General features: G+C 40.9%; 1 protein-coding gene across 1 annotated transcript in view; it reads right to left on the bottom strand.

The window, feature by feature from the left end:
- Positions 1 to 18,518, bottom strand: part of VPS41 (VPS41, HOPS complex subunit) — a 169,635-nt gene that overhangs the window by 149,656 nt on the left and 1,461 nt on the right. Inside the window, exon 2 of the mRNA XM_006020447.1 lies at positions 11,801 to 11,839. Coding sequence (XP_006020509.1) covers positions 11,801 to 11,839 — 39 coding nt within the window. The remainder of the gene's footprint in view (positions 1 to 11,800; positions 11,840 to 18,518) is intronic.

Genomic DNA, 18,518 nt, shown 5'->3' with positions numbered 1-18,518 from the left:
AGCAGGAAATGGGGGGTCAGTGAGCTCTGCAAGAAAAGCTGCAGCTGTGCAATAAAGCTGACATGCAACTGTCCCACTTGGTCGGTCTCCACAAGCAAGGTCATCTGTGTGCTGCTTCTCACTTCTCTTATATGCACTAGCAAGTAAGCACAGGAAGTGACTCAGTCATAGGCATGTGGCTTTGAGTAAGAAGCTGAGGCAAATAGGGCTGTAAACTTATCTTCAGTTATTTCACAAATAAAAGAAGGGACCACTCTTATTTTTCCTGGATCATAAAATCCAGATCTGAAGGGCTATAATAGCCTTCTGCCACTCAAAAGTTACATATCAGTAACAAACTTTCATACCTAGAGACCAACTTAGAGAGGTTTACGCTTTCAATATTATCTTCCCAGGGAAAAAATGGCTGCAAATTGTACTCTAAAAGGAGATGTGGGTGTATCTTAAATCTCACAAAAAAAGGCTCTGTTCCTTTTGGTTTTTGACACAGGATTTATATCTTTATTACCTAGGTTTAGGCAACAGCACAACTTGGATAACCTACTAGAGCACTCTGTTGGTTAACAAAGACAAGTCTCCAGAGGATAAAGCATGTTCCTACTGTTACCCAGGAAAGTTTCTTTACCCGGAGCAGAGCGATAATCTTTCTTCTGTTAACTTTTATCCAAAAATTAAGCATCTCTTCTTGAAACATGGTAATTTAGTACACCAGCAAATTTAAACATATGGTAGCTGACAGATGAACATGTGTAGCTTAAGACAGTGAGCGAGTGATTTTTTGTAAATTATTGTTTGCTAGTCCTGGAAATAACTGTTAGGTTTATACACATCTGTATATAAGGAGAATAAACTGATCTGTGAACAGGGTCAGAAGTATAGATGAAGCTGAAGGTAAAACAACTACTCACAGTAACTCTGTACCAATGGGCCTATTTGGCTGGTCTTATTCTTGGTCTCATGTTGTCAGTGAAAAGGAAACTACTTTGCTTTGCAAGCTCTAAACTATCAGCTGAACAGCAACACGCACCAGGAGATAAAACAATACAAGGAAACAGACAAAGCAGAAGCCACAGATATTCTACAAGTTGCTTCCTTCTTGCAGACTCTAGATCCATACCGAATAACTCCCTCTCATACAAGCACAGTAAGACATCTTTATTTCAACAGAAATAATTGAACTGTGGGTAAAAGGCTACAGGTGCTGGCAGGTAGTAGTAGGTGCAAGATGGGCAACGTGTACATAGAAAAGAAGGATTTCATAACTCACTCATCCAGAGTTATGCTATTTTTGCCAAGGAATGGCATAAAGGCCACTCAGCTACTATTCCACCTCATTTGTATGAAGAAAGAAGAGGCAGAAGCAAGAATAGAGCATAAACAACCATGGTGGCTATTACATAGGTCACTATGCTTCTATGCTACTGATTTTAGAAGTAGAACTGAGCTGGCCACAACCATTTCTTACTGAAAAGAAACTGAGAGTAGGACAGACTATCACTCCCAAAGCCTGACCAGTGGCTCCTCTCACAAATCTGTGCCAAATCCCTCAATCCAGACTGAACACCTGCCAATACCCAGCCCAAGCATTCTAAACTGGCAGAGACTTGTCTTTTAAAAGAACTGGTTTTCTCCTCTATGGAAAGTTGCAAGCAGAGAATTCACTGCACCTTCAGCCAAGGACTCAATTTCTGGTCAAAGCCCAGATGCTACTCCTGGTACAAAACCATTTTGTACCAAGCTGTTATTGACTGCATGCAGTTTGGTACAACTTCTAAACAGAAAACACCAAAACTCACTGTGAATAGGACAATTTCACTATTTACACAGAGTACAATGCTGACCCTAGGGCTGGCCATTGGTCCTGTTTTATACCGAAACGTCCTCTTTTTAAACCCTTTGTCTTCTGTCCGTTTCTAAACGAGGAACAGATTGCAAAAACTCCTGTTTTTTGGTTCACTGGGGAAATACATGTCAATCATTTGTCCTTGCAATTCTATTGGCTGTGCCTAGAAGTAGGGCAGCACACAGCCAGGAGAAGCAGAGTTCCCAGCCAGGGAGGGAGGAGGCCTTTTTGTGGGGACTGTGGCGAACCAGTAGGGGGTGCTCCTGCATTAAGCCACCCGCCTCACTGCGCCCAACCACCTTCCAGGCTCTGAGTGCCTCCCTGGGGGTGCCTCACATCTGGCTGGCCCCCTTCCTGCAGCACACCCGCAAGCCTGGGGCTAATGCTGCCACCACCCAGAGTCTGGACTTATCTTGGCCCTGTGCCCCCTGGGAAGCACAGGCCTAGTAGTCGTTGAGGGGTAACTTGACCCACTGCAAGAACTTGGGGTGCTTCCCTCAGTCTGAAGCACAAAAGGTGGTCTCCCTTAGTCAGCCAAACCAAGGGGACCCCAAGGCATAATGTAGACCGTCTCCTAAGAAGTCTCCCACGCTAGGTACAGAGGGGGACTTTATTGGTTACAAGGAGTAGGTTTGGACTAGGGTACAATATCAGAGAAATACTTTAGAGCAAACAGGGGCATGGTAGCCATTGATCACGCATTTGAGTTACTGCAAGCTATTTGTCTAGTTAGATCTCAAGTAACTCACTCACAAGTATCGTTCAGAGGCAGGTGGAAATTTCCTCTGGAGGCAAGCAGTTCATTGACCATGAGTTTCAAGAGAGAGCAAGTTTCAGGTGGTCCAGCTTCTCTGAGTCTTCATCATGGCTGCTTCCCCCTCCTGGGCAGTCCTTAACTTATATAGACCTTATGACCTCATTTACCTGATCCAATGAAGTCCAGCAACTGCTGGCTGCCAGCCAACCAATATGAAATGCATCAATGGTTGCTGGGTAGACTGGCAGGGGCTCTAGTCCCCTCCCAGGTGTGTGAGGCCAGTCATGTAGGCAGAGGGAGCAGGTTTCCCCCTCCCTCAGGAATGTATCCAGCTCAGGTTACAACTCAGGGTTACCTGAAGCCGATGGGCCCAGGGGTGTCTGCCCTATGCAGTGACCATAGTAACCCAATTGTCAGATTGGTCACCCGCATGATAGTGTTTGGGGAGAGACAGAGATGACGTTCTGCCACAGGGATCATCCCCTTACTGGCCAAGAGGCCTGGTGGCCCCAGCCATCACTGCTGATTGGCTGAGGTGGTAGCCCCATCTCTCACCACTAACTGGCCAAGGGGGGCTGCCCCTCACTAAGGGGGACGTCCTGCATTCTGGGGAAGTGTCAGTGGCCACCCTATATAAAACAGAGAACTGCAAGTAACTGGACTTGACAGCACATGCCATTAGGATCCACTACCTCAACATGACTGAAGGTGGGTACAACCAAGAGCAGAGACCAAACTGACAACAGCATTCACCTAGATCTAGAGAAACAAGAGCTTGTATAATGCCAATAGAGCTACTGCTCTTGTTTCCACTATGATAACTGGGAGTTTGGCTAATGAGTTAAAAAAGAGAATCAAGCCAAGACAGCTAAGTATGACAGTATCATATAGTCACAGTGTGTGACACAACAGCAAAAATATCCTCACATTTACATTGCACTGGATGCTCTTGAAGAGGTTTGAAAATTTGCAGTTTTGGTGCAACATCGCATTGCTATTACAGAGCTGCAATGTAATAAAACTATCATGTATAAAAGCTGTATCACAACCTTGCAGTCCAATTCTGAGTCAGATACTGCATTTTTCCTGAGGGAAATTGTTTTGTGTTAAGTTCATACAGACAGACGTCCACATGCATTGTCCAGGATTTTGATTTGCATCAAAACAGGAGTGACACAGCCCTTTACATGCATTGTCCTTCTAAGCTGCATTGTTGCTCCTTTGCCAGTAGGTGGTCAGGGAGCGCACACGGCTTGACAGGTTTTGCCCTACAATGAACTGCAATTAAGGTAAATGGGATGGAATTAACGTAACATGCACAGGAACGCAAAATAACTTAGTATGTTTTATACAGCATATTTCACAAGTCCTTGAAACAAGACAATTAGAACTGCCTAAAAAATGAAAGATATTTATAGCCTTTTATAACTCCTACACACAACTTTTCCAAATACTAGAGAAAGCAATGCCATGAGATACGACTGCATTAGCTAAAAGCACTGGAGGGAGGGGAGAGGGGGTTTGATGATTTATTTAAAAATAAAAAACAGGGGAGATATCAATATCATGTTTTAAAACTTATAAATTCCTGAGATCTGGCACTTTACTGAAGGTTTTTTCTGCATGACCTTCTTGAGCTCTTTAAAAATCAAGTGAACTAAGATTTTTACCCTGAAAATGGCTTTACTTATTTCCTTATGTATTTATAGATGGCAACAGCTTCGGTAGAAAAGAAAGGGGCGAACAGGGATGCTTGAGCTTCTTGCTATCAAAGATTTCCACTTAATATTCATAAAACATGCAGCCTTCATAAAACTTAATCTCGCCTTCTGTCTTGTAGTAGCAGAATTTCACATTCATTTTAGGAAAATAAAAAAAGCTGGAAGCACCAAACTCTGAATTACGTGCCTTAAAACAGGATGAAATTAATAATCTATTTGATATAAGAAGGGATGTAAAAATATATCCAGATACTCCCCCCACCAGGAAAAACAAATATACTTTTCATTTCCTTTCAGCGTCACAGAATAACCTCTCTCACTATTGAAGCATTCCATCCAAGCAGACAGGTTCCTACACTAGCCTTTTCTTTTCATGGATCTTTTAGCTGGTGGTAGTGATCTGGGTTGGGTAAGAAGCTGTTTTATCATCCACATAAGATTAAGATTTCAGCATTTTTCCTGTTCCATATTAGGAGGAGTTCAAGACCTTTCTATGAAAATACCATCAACAACAGAACTAGGGGACACCCAGAAGAAGCTATTGTTTAGGTTACAGAAGATTAATTCAAGTCCTTGGTCTAACTCAGCAAGAACTAGTACCTACATTCTCACAGAAAGTTTCCGTTTTGGCAAAAGCCTTTTCTGACCAAAAAAAGTGGAAGATTTCTAGCTATATCTGGTGGCAACACAGAAAGTCCTGAAATCTCCATGCTGTCCATTAAAGCAACTCTAAGGATTTTGCTTGACATGCATTGGTTGATGCATGCTAACGTATGGTTTGCTCTGCTAACAGGAGGATAGTTGTGCATCAAAGTCTTCTCAATAAACCTGGTGTACCTTACAAGATCTTTAAATTCACACTAAGCCTCTATTAGTCACTTCTAGGGGGCAACACAACCTCTTAAGAATCTCACTCACCACATACCATTCTTTCCACTGTTTTAGCAGATCTACCCATGTGTGTTTAAGTGACATCCATAAAGCAAAGAGAACCACCACAGAAAAGTCCAGGATTCTTTTCAAGTATAGCTTGATCAACCCCACTGTTCTTTCTTCATTCCTAGGAAAAGGTTTCTAGACTTTTCTTCTTCTCCAAGTGATAGAGGACTTCCTCTACTGCGAAGGGCAAATAATTCAACTTCACTCTGGTTCTTCCACAAAATGCAAATCCTGAAACATTTCTCACATTTGGAAACCAGTTTTCAGGCTATTTTCTTGTTTATCCAGTTGAAGTTACATGCTGAAAACTTTGTGGGACCACATCAAATAGATGTATGGTGGCCACTGACGCATCCCCAAAATACCAGGTATCCACAGCGAGGGGCGGCCCCTTTGGCCAATCAGTGGCGAAGGTTGGGGCTGCCACCTCCATGGCCAATCAGAAGCGAGGGGTGGGGTCACCACCTCCCTTCCTCCCTAGTTGCCTCAGAAACCTCCTCATGGCTGTGCACTGTCCTACCTCTAGGCACAGCCAATAGAATCACAAGGACAAATAACTGACATGTGTTTCTACTAATGACAGGACTTTTTGCTGTCCATTACTCATTCAGAAATGGACAGGGAACAAAGGGTTTAAAAACAGGATGGTCTAGTATAAACCAGGACCAATGGTCACCCTAAATAACAGGTAAATTTAGTGAAAGTACATAGGACTACATGGGCATGGAGACTACACCATCCTCTTTTGCTGAGGATAGAGATGGTCCCTCAGCAAAAACTTGTAGAACACCAGTTGGACAGTGCAACAAAATATATGGAAGAAATACAGCAGACCTGGCACCACAGAAACGAAGATGACACCATTCTTTCCAGGGCTGACACAGCACTTTCCTTAAGAAGCAGCAATTAAAAGTATCTGTTGCAAATTCATTAAAAGCCCTTTCATGCTTCTCACCTGTATAAAAGCATTATTTTAGCATTCTATACCTGGCTGCAAAATAAAGGAGACACTGAGCCAGATCATTCTAAACCTTAAAGGTTTAGAACCTCATCTGTAATTGATGCTACCAAAAAAAAGAAAAGAGCAACCTTCACCATTTTAACGGTGAAAACTGCTGTAACCATGGGTAAGGAAATTAAGTGAGTAACCTCTAACCTAGGGATCCTCAATCCCCAGGACAGCTGTCGGACTGGAAGTGGCCACAGGCCGACGAACTGCGGCCCCCCAGAGTCAGGCAGAGAGGCTCCTTCTGCAGGACCCACGACAGTGCAGGGTTTGGCCCACCCCCGGGGGTTGGGGACTATCCTTACCTGTCTTCTGGCCAGAAATTCTAGCTGCAGTCAGCTGCGACTGCTGGGCTGTGGCATTAAAGCTTCAGAAACCCCTGCTCTAACCCACTTCAAATAAAAGAATTCTTTATAAGCAAAATTACCAAAATACCCTTTTTTTAGTTATAGAATGGATAAATACAGATTTGAATGTTAAGATTTCTAACAAGTTTTCTTTTTTTATGATGTATTTTCTGCAGGGGATTTATTTAATCCCTTGACCTCTTTGGAAAAATGTAGATATACACTAGAGCAAGGAATTATGAGTATGGCTTCCTGTGAACAAGTATTAAAATGGTTGCTTTCAGAGGATGAAATAATATACAGATGAAAGGATGGGAAGACAGCATTTTATTCCTACCATGGCAATTCTGAGAAGAAAGGAAGACACACTTTCTTATGGAACACCAATTTCAGATCGAGCCCTACAAGTCTTGAAGAAATAGAGGTAAGACAAGTCATGAAGCAGAAGTCGTGTACAGATGGCATACTGCATGTGAGCAATCACTGTAAGTGATGCATAAAAGTTAAAAGTTCATGATAGCATTATTTGGTTTAATTCCACCTACTTTATCTCATGGGAAGTTGTGTGCACACCAAAAAGAATCATTGGCAACTACTGGTTCATTTCAGCTTTCAACTGCATACAATCAACACTTTTCATTCCATCCAGGGAGAGCACACACCAACTGCTGCAGCTTCCTGAGCCTGACGAAGGGTTTTTGAACCCGAAAGCTTGCTTAATAACTATTCTCCAACCATTTGGGTTGGTCTAATAAAAGATATCAAATTCACCCAAGGAACCTTGTCTGCCTACAATCAACTAAACTTTTATAGAGATGTGCTGCATTTACAACACAATTTATTTCACTTTATTGTTAATGTCCCAAGCTAATTGCAATTGTGAAAAAAAACTCAAAAGACAACTCATATTTCAACAAAACCAAAATTTCTACTTGCATTTTTCTTTTGCTTAATAAGGTATTTCAACAAATGTTTACCTTAACACTACTTAACTGCTAGCTGTTGCCACCTTGTGATCTGCTGTGTATAAGTGCCTTTCAGTGCATTTTTGTGAACAGTGGCTTACAGAGTTACTTTCATTCACTCACTGAAATGTAGAGCTAAAGAGGAAATTACTGATTTTTTTCTTCCCAGCCCTGCTCCTTCCAAGTCAGTGAATTAGTATTTTGGGTAGACGACATCAGAACACTCTGTTGACACAGTAGCTTTTCAATCACTTTTAATTTACGTAACATTCACATTATTTTCCATAACAGACAAATAGGAGAGCCGACACTTCTAGTTAATATTAATAGCTCATTAAAAGAAGTATCTAATTTTGCACAAGAACAGCAGGTATTAAAAGAATATAGCACCAAAACCAGTAACCCATTTTTCTTGGAAGTCAATCCTCTAACGATGTATATTAGAATGCAAGTTACTAGTCACTGCAAATTTGTTTTTTAAAATTAATGTATGTAAAGATTCCATTTAAACTTCAATAAATTATTTACATTGCTCATCCAGCTGAGTCAAATTGATAAATTATTTGCATGATATTTTTTTCTCATTAGCAGATTCTTTTTATTATTGCATACCTTTCCCTTCTTCTCTACCACTGAAAAATCCTAGTTTCACTGTAAGCTACCTCTCTGGCTTACAAATACGTGAAATAATATAAATTTTCAAAACTGAGTGCAACCATTCTCCCATCCCCTTGGTTATCAAAGTAATTTGGAGAAAAATGCAAACTTCTGTAGCCCTGGAATCTCTGATTAGGACCTCAGCTGCAAAGTTGAGGTACAAACCAAGTAATTTGAACTTAAAATCAAGAACAATGTTAACAGGTCCCTCACCCTAGCATAACCCCAACACTCTCCACACAAAGAGGCATCACTATCAAGCTAATAACTTGGCAGACCATTCATTAATTACCTACCAAAAAAATAATTAAAAAAAAAAAAAGTTTCAGGGAAACCCAGCTCAATTGCAAAAATAACAAGATACAGAAATAGATTCTCTTTCTTGAAGTGAAATTTAAGAAGTGAGAAATTCTGATTCAGGCTATACATAATTTATTCAGACTTTCTTCTCCACAGTTTATGAACAGCCAAGAGTCAGTTTACTTTGTTCTCTATTTTTAAGGCTTCATCAAATATGACAGCCCTAACATGAAGCTCCAGATGCTGCAAAATAACATTAAGCCCTCCAATGTTACTACATTGTACCTAGGATTTTTTTTCAGTGAAACAAACCTGTTCAATCTTAAAATGCAACATACTTGATCGTTATCATGGTGGAGAAAAATGAAGCAAGATGTATTTCATACATGCAATTTAAGAAATAACAGAAGTTAAAAAAATGTTAGTGCTTCAAGATTGCAGCAAAAATACTTTGCAGCAAAAGTAGTTTTTTCTCCTGAGAATTAAAATACCATTTTAGATATACTGTTTGCTCATCATATCATGGAAAGAATAAATAGTAGCCTGTCTACTTGAAAAAGAAAAGCTCATAATACCCCATATCATATGTGAGGATATGAAATAAGAGGGCAAATTGTAGTGTAGTTAGAAAGAAATATCTGCTACAATTGCATGAAGTGTTGACACAAATAACTACTGCCATCTCCCCAGAAAGTCTCTATGAAGATGTGCTCCCTCTACTAATTTATAACTATGCATTTCAGACATTTTAATTTAAACGGCTGGAGAATATTAAACTTATTTAAAAGGACAGAGGAAAACTGGTCAATTCAGGAAGCAGACACAATAAAGCAAGACAGTCTCTTTTTTCCTTTTTCTCTTCACAAAAATATAAAAACAAAAACAAAAAGAACAAACAAACAAAAAACACATCCAAGGCCTTACTGCAAATCCCTACCACCAAATCTGTACAAGCGGTATCAAGATGCCTGTTAAGGAACATGCCACACAAAGCAAACTGTTTGGGTGACAAGTTACAATTAGCAGATTAAGGGCTCAAGGGGCATCAAAAGCTGTGTAAAATTAAGAGTTCCCAACTTCACAGGATCCTTCCAAAGAGAAATTAAGACAACGGGACAGTAGTGCAAAGCTACAGAAATGCCGTCCTGGGTTGTGAGCAGCCAGGTTTTGGGCCACTCAAGGATCAAAGCACTAACCAAGATCCGAAGGAGCAGCTGAAACCAGAGCCAAGATGGGTCAGGAAGCCAGCAGGTCAGTCCAAGAGCAGGGTCTAGGAACAAACCAAGTATGGGCTGGATGATGCAAGGTGGACAGAAAACTGGCTGATTCGCTGGGCTCAAAGGGCAGTAATCAATGGTACAATGTCTAGTTGGCAGACAGGAAGAGTGCCCCAGGGGTCGGTCGGTTGTGGGGCCAGTTTTGTTCACTGTGTTCATCAATAACCTGGAAGATGGGATGGAGTGCACTCTCAGTAAATCTGCAGACGACACCAAGCTGGGGGGAGTAGTAGATATACTGGAGGGTAGGGCTAGGATTTAAAGATACCTAGACAAACTGGAGGATTGGACCAAAAGAAATCTCATGAGGTTCAATAAAGACAAGTCAAAGTCCTGCACTTAGGACGGAACAATCCCATACACCAGTGCAGCCTGGGGACTGTGGCTAAGCAACAGGTCTGCAGAAAAGGACCTGGGGGTTACTGTGGACAAAAACCTGAATATGAGCCAATAGTATGCCCTTGTTACAAAGAAGGCTTACAGCACACTGGGCTGCATCAGTAGGAGTGTTGCCAGTAGACTGAAGGAAGTGATTTTTCCCCTCTTCAGCACTGGTGAGGCTACATCTGGAGTACCTTGACTGGTTTTGGGTTCCCCACTAAAGAAATTATGTGAACAAATTGGAGCAAGTCTAGCAGAGGGCAACAAAAATGGTTAGAGGGCTAAGGCACATGACTTTTGAAGAGAGGCCAAGGGAACTGGGCTTAGTCTGGAGAAGAGAAGACTGAGGGAGATTTCATAGCAACCTTCAACTACTTGTCTATTTGTATCTTCCAGAAATGAATGGAGCTAGATTGTTCTCAGTGGTGGTAGATGACACAACAAGGAGCAATGGTCTCGAGTTACAGTAACTCTCAGTAGGAGGACAGCAAAAGTACTGGAACAGGTTACCCAGAGAGCTGTGGAATCTCCATCCCTGGAGGTTTTTAAGATCCAGCTACAAAACCCTTGGCTGAGATGATCTAGTTGGGGATGGTCCTGCTTTGAGCAGGGGGCTCGATTAGATGACCTCATGAGATCCCTTCCAACCCTAACTTTCTATGATTAATATTACCATAACTGAGTTGAGATTTTTAGCTAGAACTAGAAACAATCTATGAAACAGAATAAAACAGGGATGGGCAATTATTTGGGTTAGAGGGAAATTTAAGGAGTTTTGGTGACATGTTGGGGGAGTGTGTGTGGGGAGATGCCAATTGATCCACTGGAAGCCTGAGGAGGGAGGCTGCACCCTATGCCACTCCACTCCACTGTGCTGCAATGGGGCTATGCTGGGCTGGGCAGCATGCAGACTCCCTGATATCCAAAACCCTAGTTAAGAACAGCATGTTCTAGTGCACCAGTATCTGGAGGAGGCGATTTTAAATTCATTATAGCTTCCATTTCTGCACTCTCCTAATACTCTAAATCATAGCTATATTTTAACTTAACCCTAGATCAGTGATTCTCAACCAAGGTGCTGCAGCACTTCGTGGTGCTATGAGATCCTTTTAAGGGTGCCATGCAAATATTACCACTAGCAGTCTGATCTGTTATGGCCTTTCCAAGTATTTTGTAATAGAAGACTTGTTCTGTTATTTGTCCAGTCAAAAAACAAATGAAAGCTAAGACCTGGCATTTCCGATGGGTGCCATGAGGCTAAAAAGATTGAGAACCACTGCCGAAGGTTATGAAATTAGTATATTAGACTATATAATCACCTGACACTGTCAAATGTATCAGTTTGACATCCTAAAATGACTGACTTTGTAAAAATTGTTTGATGGCATTTTTTCATATAAAAGTAGTATCGTTAGTAGCAAAACTACTACTTCTTTTGAACTGTTCACCCACAGCTCAAAGCCACCTATGATAGCACAAGTGCAACTTTCCCTTTAAAAGTGCAGCTGCCAAAACAGAAATGAACAAAAGTTGTGTTTTCGCCATATGTTGATAAAGAACTGACATAATCTAATATTCAGCCATGAGGCACCTTTACACAAACTTACCTCAGATTCATCTGTAGATTCTTCCATAGAAACAGGTTCCTGAAAATGACATAAGAGCAAAATGAAGATAAAAAATTAAATGTATACATACATGCATGCATACTGTGAACGCACATACATACAAATGGTTAAGTACTATTTTTGCCTTGAAAGTTTTTAGAGGCAAAAGATAGAGTTTGGAGTAATTATGACTATTAAAGATGGTTATCCTTTCTTTCTCTCTTGTATCTGCATACCGATTTTGTTTTTAGGACTTGTAATCTGGCACCACACTGACACTCAGTGGCACTGGTTGGCAATGGTGCTATTATTGGCTGCACTTAAGCAGATGGCAACCAACAGCACATCCTTCTACCAGTGTGCATCAGCTAGGCAAGGCCAGGTACCTGTGAAAGTTTCTCTCTCTCTCGAGCAATGGGCTGTCAACCCTGAAAGGCAATTTCCAGCATCTTGGAATTTGGGACAGAGCTGTATTCTCCAGTTATCCATGAGCCAAACTTTGTGCTTATGAATAATGTAGCCACTAGTCGGCCATTACATCCACTGTCTTATTTAAATGAACTAATTTAAAACTGTTTCCCAAAGAATTCCAGTAAGGAGAAAATGGTTAGTAACAACTTTCCTTCTCTCTCTCCAAGCCCCCCACCTTCAGACTGAATGCTTTATTCAAACCTTCAAAGAAACTGTGCCTTTAAAACACTGTTGTCTGGCAAGACAATGAATCTTAGTGTCCTACAAAAAAAATTGAGTCTACTCCTGCTAATCTCTCACCTGTCCACTGGTAAAATCTGCTGATGCAAAGCCTCCTCAAAGAGGTCAGCAAAATGAAGATTTACTTAACGTATTTATAGTTATCAATAGCAATAAAAGGTTACAACTAATATGCTGACAGTGAACGTAAGCATTTTAACAGTAGCACATGATATAAACAAAGAATGAACGCAAGAGAAGAAGGCATTTCAAATCTTATGAAGTAATATTTTGACAATAAGATAAATAGGGGCAACATGTCACATGAGAGAGAGAGAGAGAGAAAAAGTTACAGACAGCCAAAAGATAAATGGAATGGAAAGAAAATCTAATAGTGATCATTACCAGTGTCATCTTTAGTTTGCTGGTCACATTTATTTATTTGCTTTCTGTTTATAAAGTGCTCTTATTGTAACCTTTAAGCAAAAAGTAAATGCCTTCTCTATACTAGTGGCTGATCATCTTTACTAACCAGCCAAAACAAAATCGGGGGAGGACAGCATTGCCATTTGCCATTAGTGGCTCCATGCGGAGCATTACCATGCTGAACAGCCTCAGCTTCCCCAAGCTTTAAAGACTGGAGCCAGACCCCTCTCCAAGATGCAGCCCTAAAATGAGAAACAGCTGCTTCTTCTCTATTTATGTCATGACCTAGGAAAAGGAAAGACTAGTATGCTAGAAAATGGGGAAGAGCAGAAAGAAAGGAGTTTTAATGCTAGTGCTCTTCCAAGCAGAGGTTTTAATCCTTCTTTTTCTCGTGGCCTCAAATCTCCTACAAGTGGCATAGAAAGATCAGTTCAATAAGCACCATTTTGAGAATCCCAGTACATTTCTTTGCAAAATATACAGGGGTATAGGCTGTAGCCATATTAGTCTAAGGACATAGACAGACAAGGTTCTTTAGGTAAATCTGATATCTTTTACTAAACCAACTAAAATAGTTGGAAAAAGTCTTCTTTGCAAGCTTTTGGGTATAAATACCCTTCATCAGGCTGTTCATTCCATCCAGGAAGACCACGCACCAACTGCGGATGCTTCCTCAGCCTGACAAAGGGTATTTGTACCTGAAAGCTTGCAAAGAAGATATTTTCCAACTATTTGAGTTAATCTAATAAAAGATATCAGTTTTACCCAAAGAGCTTTGCCAAATATAGCCACTATTAAAAAACCAAAAGTTTACTTGAATTTAGCCTAAAATTTAGTTACCAGGGGCTTACCTTAAATTTGAATGGATTTACTATAGTTATATAAAAGCAACCTCTTCTAGTAGATGTGCAGAGGGTTTATTTGTTCACTTGTTTTCGTCAGCATAGTTAAAGCCATTTCCCAGATGGAAGAACCAATGTCAGAAGAAGGATACATGTCACCGTAACTGAATCTACATTAAGGTTTTTGTTGGCACACTGCAAACAGTAAGAAAGTTATTTGTTCCACCCTCATAACACAACTCGAGATCAAGTGCAATGGAAAATGAAAGGCAGCATATAGCACCATACCTAGAGTCACAGCCCGCCACTGTTGTTAGAGTAAGAAGAGCCCCGAGTCCATTGATTTATAGATTAGGGTCGGAAGGGATCTCAGTAGATCATCGAGGCCGCCCCCCTGCCCTTGTGGCAGGAAAGAGCACTGGGGTCAGATGACCCCAGCCGGATGCTTGTCCAGTCTCCTCTTAAAGACCCCCCAGGTAGGGGAGAGCACCACCGCCCTTGGAAGCCCAGTCCAGATTCTGGCAACCTTTACCGAAAAGAAGCTCTTCCTGATGTCTAACTTAAATCTGCTCTCCATCAGTTTGTGGCCACTGTTCCTAGTTACTCCAAAGGATGCCGCGGTAAACAGAGCATCTCCTATCCCTTGTTGACCCCCTCCACCCCCCGATGAATTTGTAGATGGCCACAAGATCATCATAACCTGTTTCTATGCAAGCAGATCCCTGTGGACCCACAGAGATTAATATGAATCAATGTGGCCCAACCAGCAGCCCATATCCAGCCCCAGAGAGGTTAACTGCAGCCCTCTACCTCCTCCCCTGCATTGCTGTTCTGTTGCTACTGGGGGTGAGAGAGTGGTCTCCAGGCTCCACATACCTCCTCCTGCTTTCTTTCCTGCCCCTGGGGGGACAAAAAAAGCCTACAGGGCTGAGAGAGCCTGTGTCCAGGGACAGGTAGGGGGAAACAGATCAGAAGGACCCAGAGACCAAAGTTGGACAGCCCTGATTTCAAATAAGTGAGGTTCCATGAAAGGTCAAGGATCCATCTGATGAGAACAGATTGGAAGATCTGGGCCCAAAAATAAAGATATATGACAAATCACAAGGTATTTCAGAAGATGACTCATGCCACACACAGAAAACGTATTACTATCAAAGATGTATCCACTGTACTTCAACAGATATTTAGATACCACTGAAGGGCGCTGTTAACAGCACCTTTTGAAGAAAAGAATACTGCAGTTCATTAAAGGAAATGCCATATAAAAATGAGAAAGGAAAGCTTGGTTAGTAAATGTCCACACTGTGTGTGTCACTAGGTAGGAATTTAGTGGTCATCTTGGGCATTTACAATTGACAGGTATCCTGCCAACTCACTATGCTAGCAAGCTACCTTGAAAAGCTTTCTGCCTGACTTCTCCCATTCCCACAGGTAACATTGGAATAGTAACTGTGGTCATAACTACTGCAGGGTTTTCTTGGCTTTTTCTTTAAAAAAAAAAAAGAAAAGAAAGAAAAAGAAATAAACATGAACCAAGAGGATTATTCCACTTCTTTTATTTTTTAAAAATAGTCTCCTTACTCTAAAAAAGAAAATCCCAGGTGAGTGATTAGTAAGTGACCAAAATCCCAGCAGTGGAAAAATCACTATCATTGACAGACCTGTCACATTCTGGGGGCGAAGGAAAAAAAAAAAAAAAAAATCAGCACTGGCATTGCTATATACTTCAGTTGGTTGGCAAATGCCGTTACTCTATAAGCCTAAAGAATGGAGAAATGGGACAGATGAGAAAGCTGGGGAAATTTTTAAAAATGTCTGACTAGCATAATCTCTCACTTGGCAAACCTGATATTGCATCTCACTAAGTGAAGTATTAGCCCAATATTTCAGTACTGTAAGAAGGCTTTCTCCTTAGAATAAAACAGATGTCCTCAACTATCTTTTGGCCCATAAATTTAGACTTGTAGGGAAGGAGAATCACAAAATCTAAATTCCTTTTTAAAAAGCCCCAAAAATGCACATATGACCGAGTTTGTAGTTTCCTTCAAGGGATGGAGAAGTTCAAACACAAATCACCACATGTTCTGTTCTTGTTCATGAACAGAAAAGAAACAATTCTGGAATCCGACCCATGGAGAAAGTGAAATGCAAATAAAGGTTGATACTTAATCCAACCATTTTAGTAAAGCTAAGAAGTTCTACCTTGACTTTCTTTAAAGTCTGTCACAATTAGTGGTGTTCGGCAGAGAGAGAAGAATAACCCAAAGAGACTGTTTCTATCAGTAAATATGTAACAGCACACAGCTGATACACAACCAATCATGTAAACATTAAGACTAACTTTAGCATATTTAGGGATTCAACAACAGTAGCAAAAAGAGACTGCTCCCACACTGAACAATAGTTTTTCAAAAGGAAATAGGAGGAAGCAGTGGTAGAAGATACTGAAAAGTCACATTTCTAAAGTCTTTTAATACAAAGCTTCTATAAACCCCTATAGTTCAACTAGGAAGCTTGCCTAGATCTATTTTATTTTATTCTAAGCATTCCTAGATCTGCCTTATTCTAATATGAGAAATACCTATTCCCAAATAATGTATCCTAGCAAGATTCCCCCCCCCCCTTTTTTTTTTTGTTGAAAATTGTCATTTGTCACTACTACATTAAAACGGTCCAGAGTACTCCAGTTTTGTCTGCCCCTCAGCCCATTCCCCCCACCCTCTGCCCAAATTCTTTTGTGCAGCCCCGGTATAAATCTCTCCCACCTTCCAAATAATGGTTGCTTTCATAATCAATTCAGATGGACTCTTCTCTCCCTCAAACTCTTTTGTCCTTGATTTTTCTTTGACTGCATGCCTCCGCATCTCAATCTGCCAATATTCGCCTCAGAAACTCATTAATGAATTTGGTGCCTAGATTTCAAAGGTCCCGACTTAAACCACTGTAGGAAGTGTTTATTTAAACTGAAGTAACTGGTTATTGAGGCTAGGAGTATTTCAATATATCAATCCCATATACTGCTTGCTGACAGCAGGCCAGAGAAAATGTTCAAAGATCCATAGATGTTAGGGGCTGGAAGGGACCTCACAAGATCATCGGGTCCAGGCCCCCTGTACTTGGTTGCGTATGAAATTCCACTGACTTCAAAAGAAGCCGATACAAGTACTGGCATGTTGGATAATCTAGTCCAATATCCTGTCTCTGACAGAGGCCCACCATTATAACAAATAGGCCCATCTCTGACAGTGGCCAACAAGGTCCTTCAGTGTAGACATGGATTATTTTCTCTCCCACATTTGGTCTCAACTTGATCTCCAATAAAAAAAAAATCTCTAAAAAAGTGTCAGTTTTGGGAAGTCTGGACGGTCTTGTTATCTATAAGAGTGTCCAGTCCTCCCTGAAACTTGCCCAGTTGTAGAACTGACAGGAAGCTTGCAGCTTTGGGTCCTAATGATGAAAGTCACTAAAAGACTTATGATGTCTCATCTTTCCCTCAAAAATAAATTGCTTTAAAGATATCAATCACAATTAAAAGGAACAGAAACCTAGTATACACTATTGAGTATCCTTGTAGCATATTGCGGGGGAGGAGGGGTGCGTGGGGGGTCAGTAGACCCACTACATGGGGGATCCCCCTACAGGATTCTTTGTATGTATACTAGGAATTTCAAGAGGAGGATCTTCATTCATAGCACAGAAAATAGCTATAAAACACTGTAAGTCACTTAAAATAAATACCCAACATAACCCCAAAACCCGAGTCAGAAAGAAACAATGTTTAATTAAATGTGTAAGAAATGCTAATTTAATTGCCTAATTAGACATTACCCAAGTTTTTATTCACACTCAAAATCAATATTAACAAGGCAAGTACCAACAAATTCACTAAAAGGTCATGACAGTTGAAAGAATGGGATTTTGGCATTTAACATCCTTGACATCAAATTATCCCATGCATCTGTCAATCGACAGCCTATTAAAAAAAATTAGGTGTAACATCTTTTTATTCTCCTGTGCAATATGAAGTTTCATTTCCAGCTGGGAGAAACATTGCAATCTGTGCATTCTCCTTTGCCTGAGGAAGGGTGACTGAGCCCCAAAGCTTGCAAATAAATACAAAAATATATTTTTTGCAACTATTTACTTGGTGTAATACAAGATATCACCTCTGCCAAAAGTTCTGCATAAACTATGTTGATGCACAAGCAAAAACAAACTGCCCAAAACAGGTGCATTCTGATTCCAGCGTAGAACTGCTGCCCAAATTTCACCGCGTGTATCCACTTGTTTGGCAGACAAGGTTCCTTGGGTGAATTTGGTATCTTTTATTAGACCAACCCAAATGGTTGGAGAATAGTTATTAAGCAAGCTTTCGGGTTCAAAAACCCTTCGTCAGGCTCAGCAAGCTGCAGCAGTTGGTGTGTGCTCTTCCTGGATGGAATGAAAAGTAAACAAGCCAGGGGCTGGGCTGGGGAGTCAGTTGCCAGGCAGATTATAATGTATCAAAAATCCAATGTCTATGTTTAGTCCCTGATCTCTAGTATCCAGCAGGTTGATGAAATAGAGCTCATAGGCTCGTCTCTGGGATGTGTTGTGTAAATTTCCCTTGAGGATCAGGACTGAGAGATTGAAGAGAGAGTGGCCCTCCTGTGAGAAATGTGCCCCCACCGGTAGTTGGGTGTTTCTGTCTTTGATGGATTTCCGGTGTGCATTCATTCTGGTGCGCAGTTGTTGTCTGGTCTCTCCTACATATCTTCCAT

Source organism: Alligator sinensis, unplaced genomic scaffold, assembly GCF_000455745.1.
Source record: "Alligator sinensis unplaced genomic scaffold, ASM45574v1 scaffold254_1, whole genome shotgun sequence".
NCBI classification, from domain to species: Eukaryota; Metazoa; Chordata; order Crocodylia; family Alligatoridae; genus Alligator; species Alligator sinensis.
The sequence above is the reverse complement of the archived record's forward strand: the minus strand, read 5'-3'. Positions and strand labels throughout refer to the sequence as shown.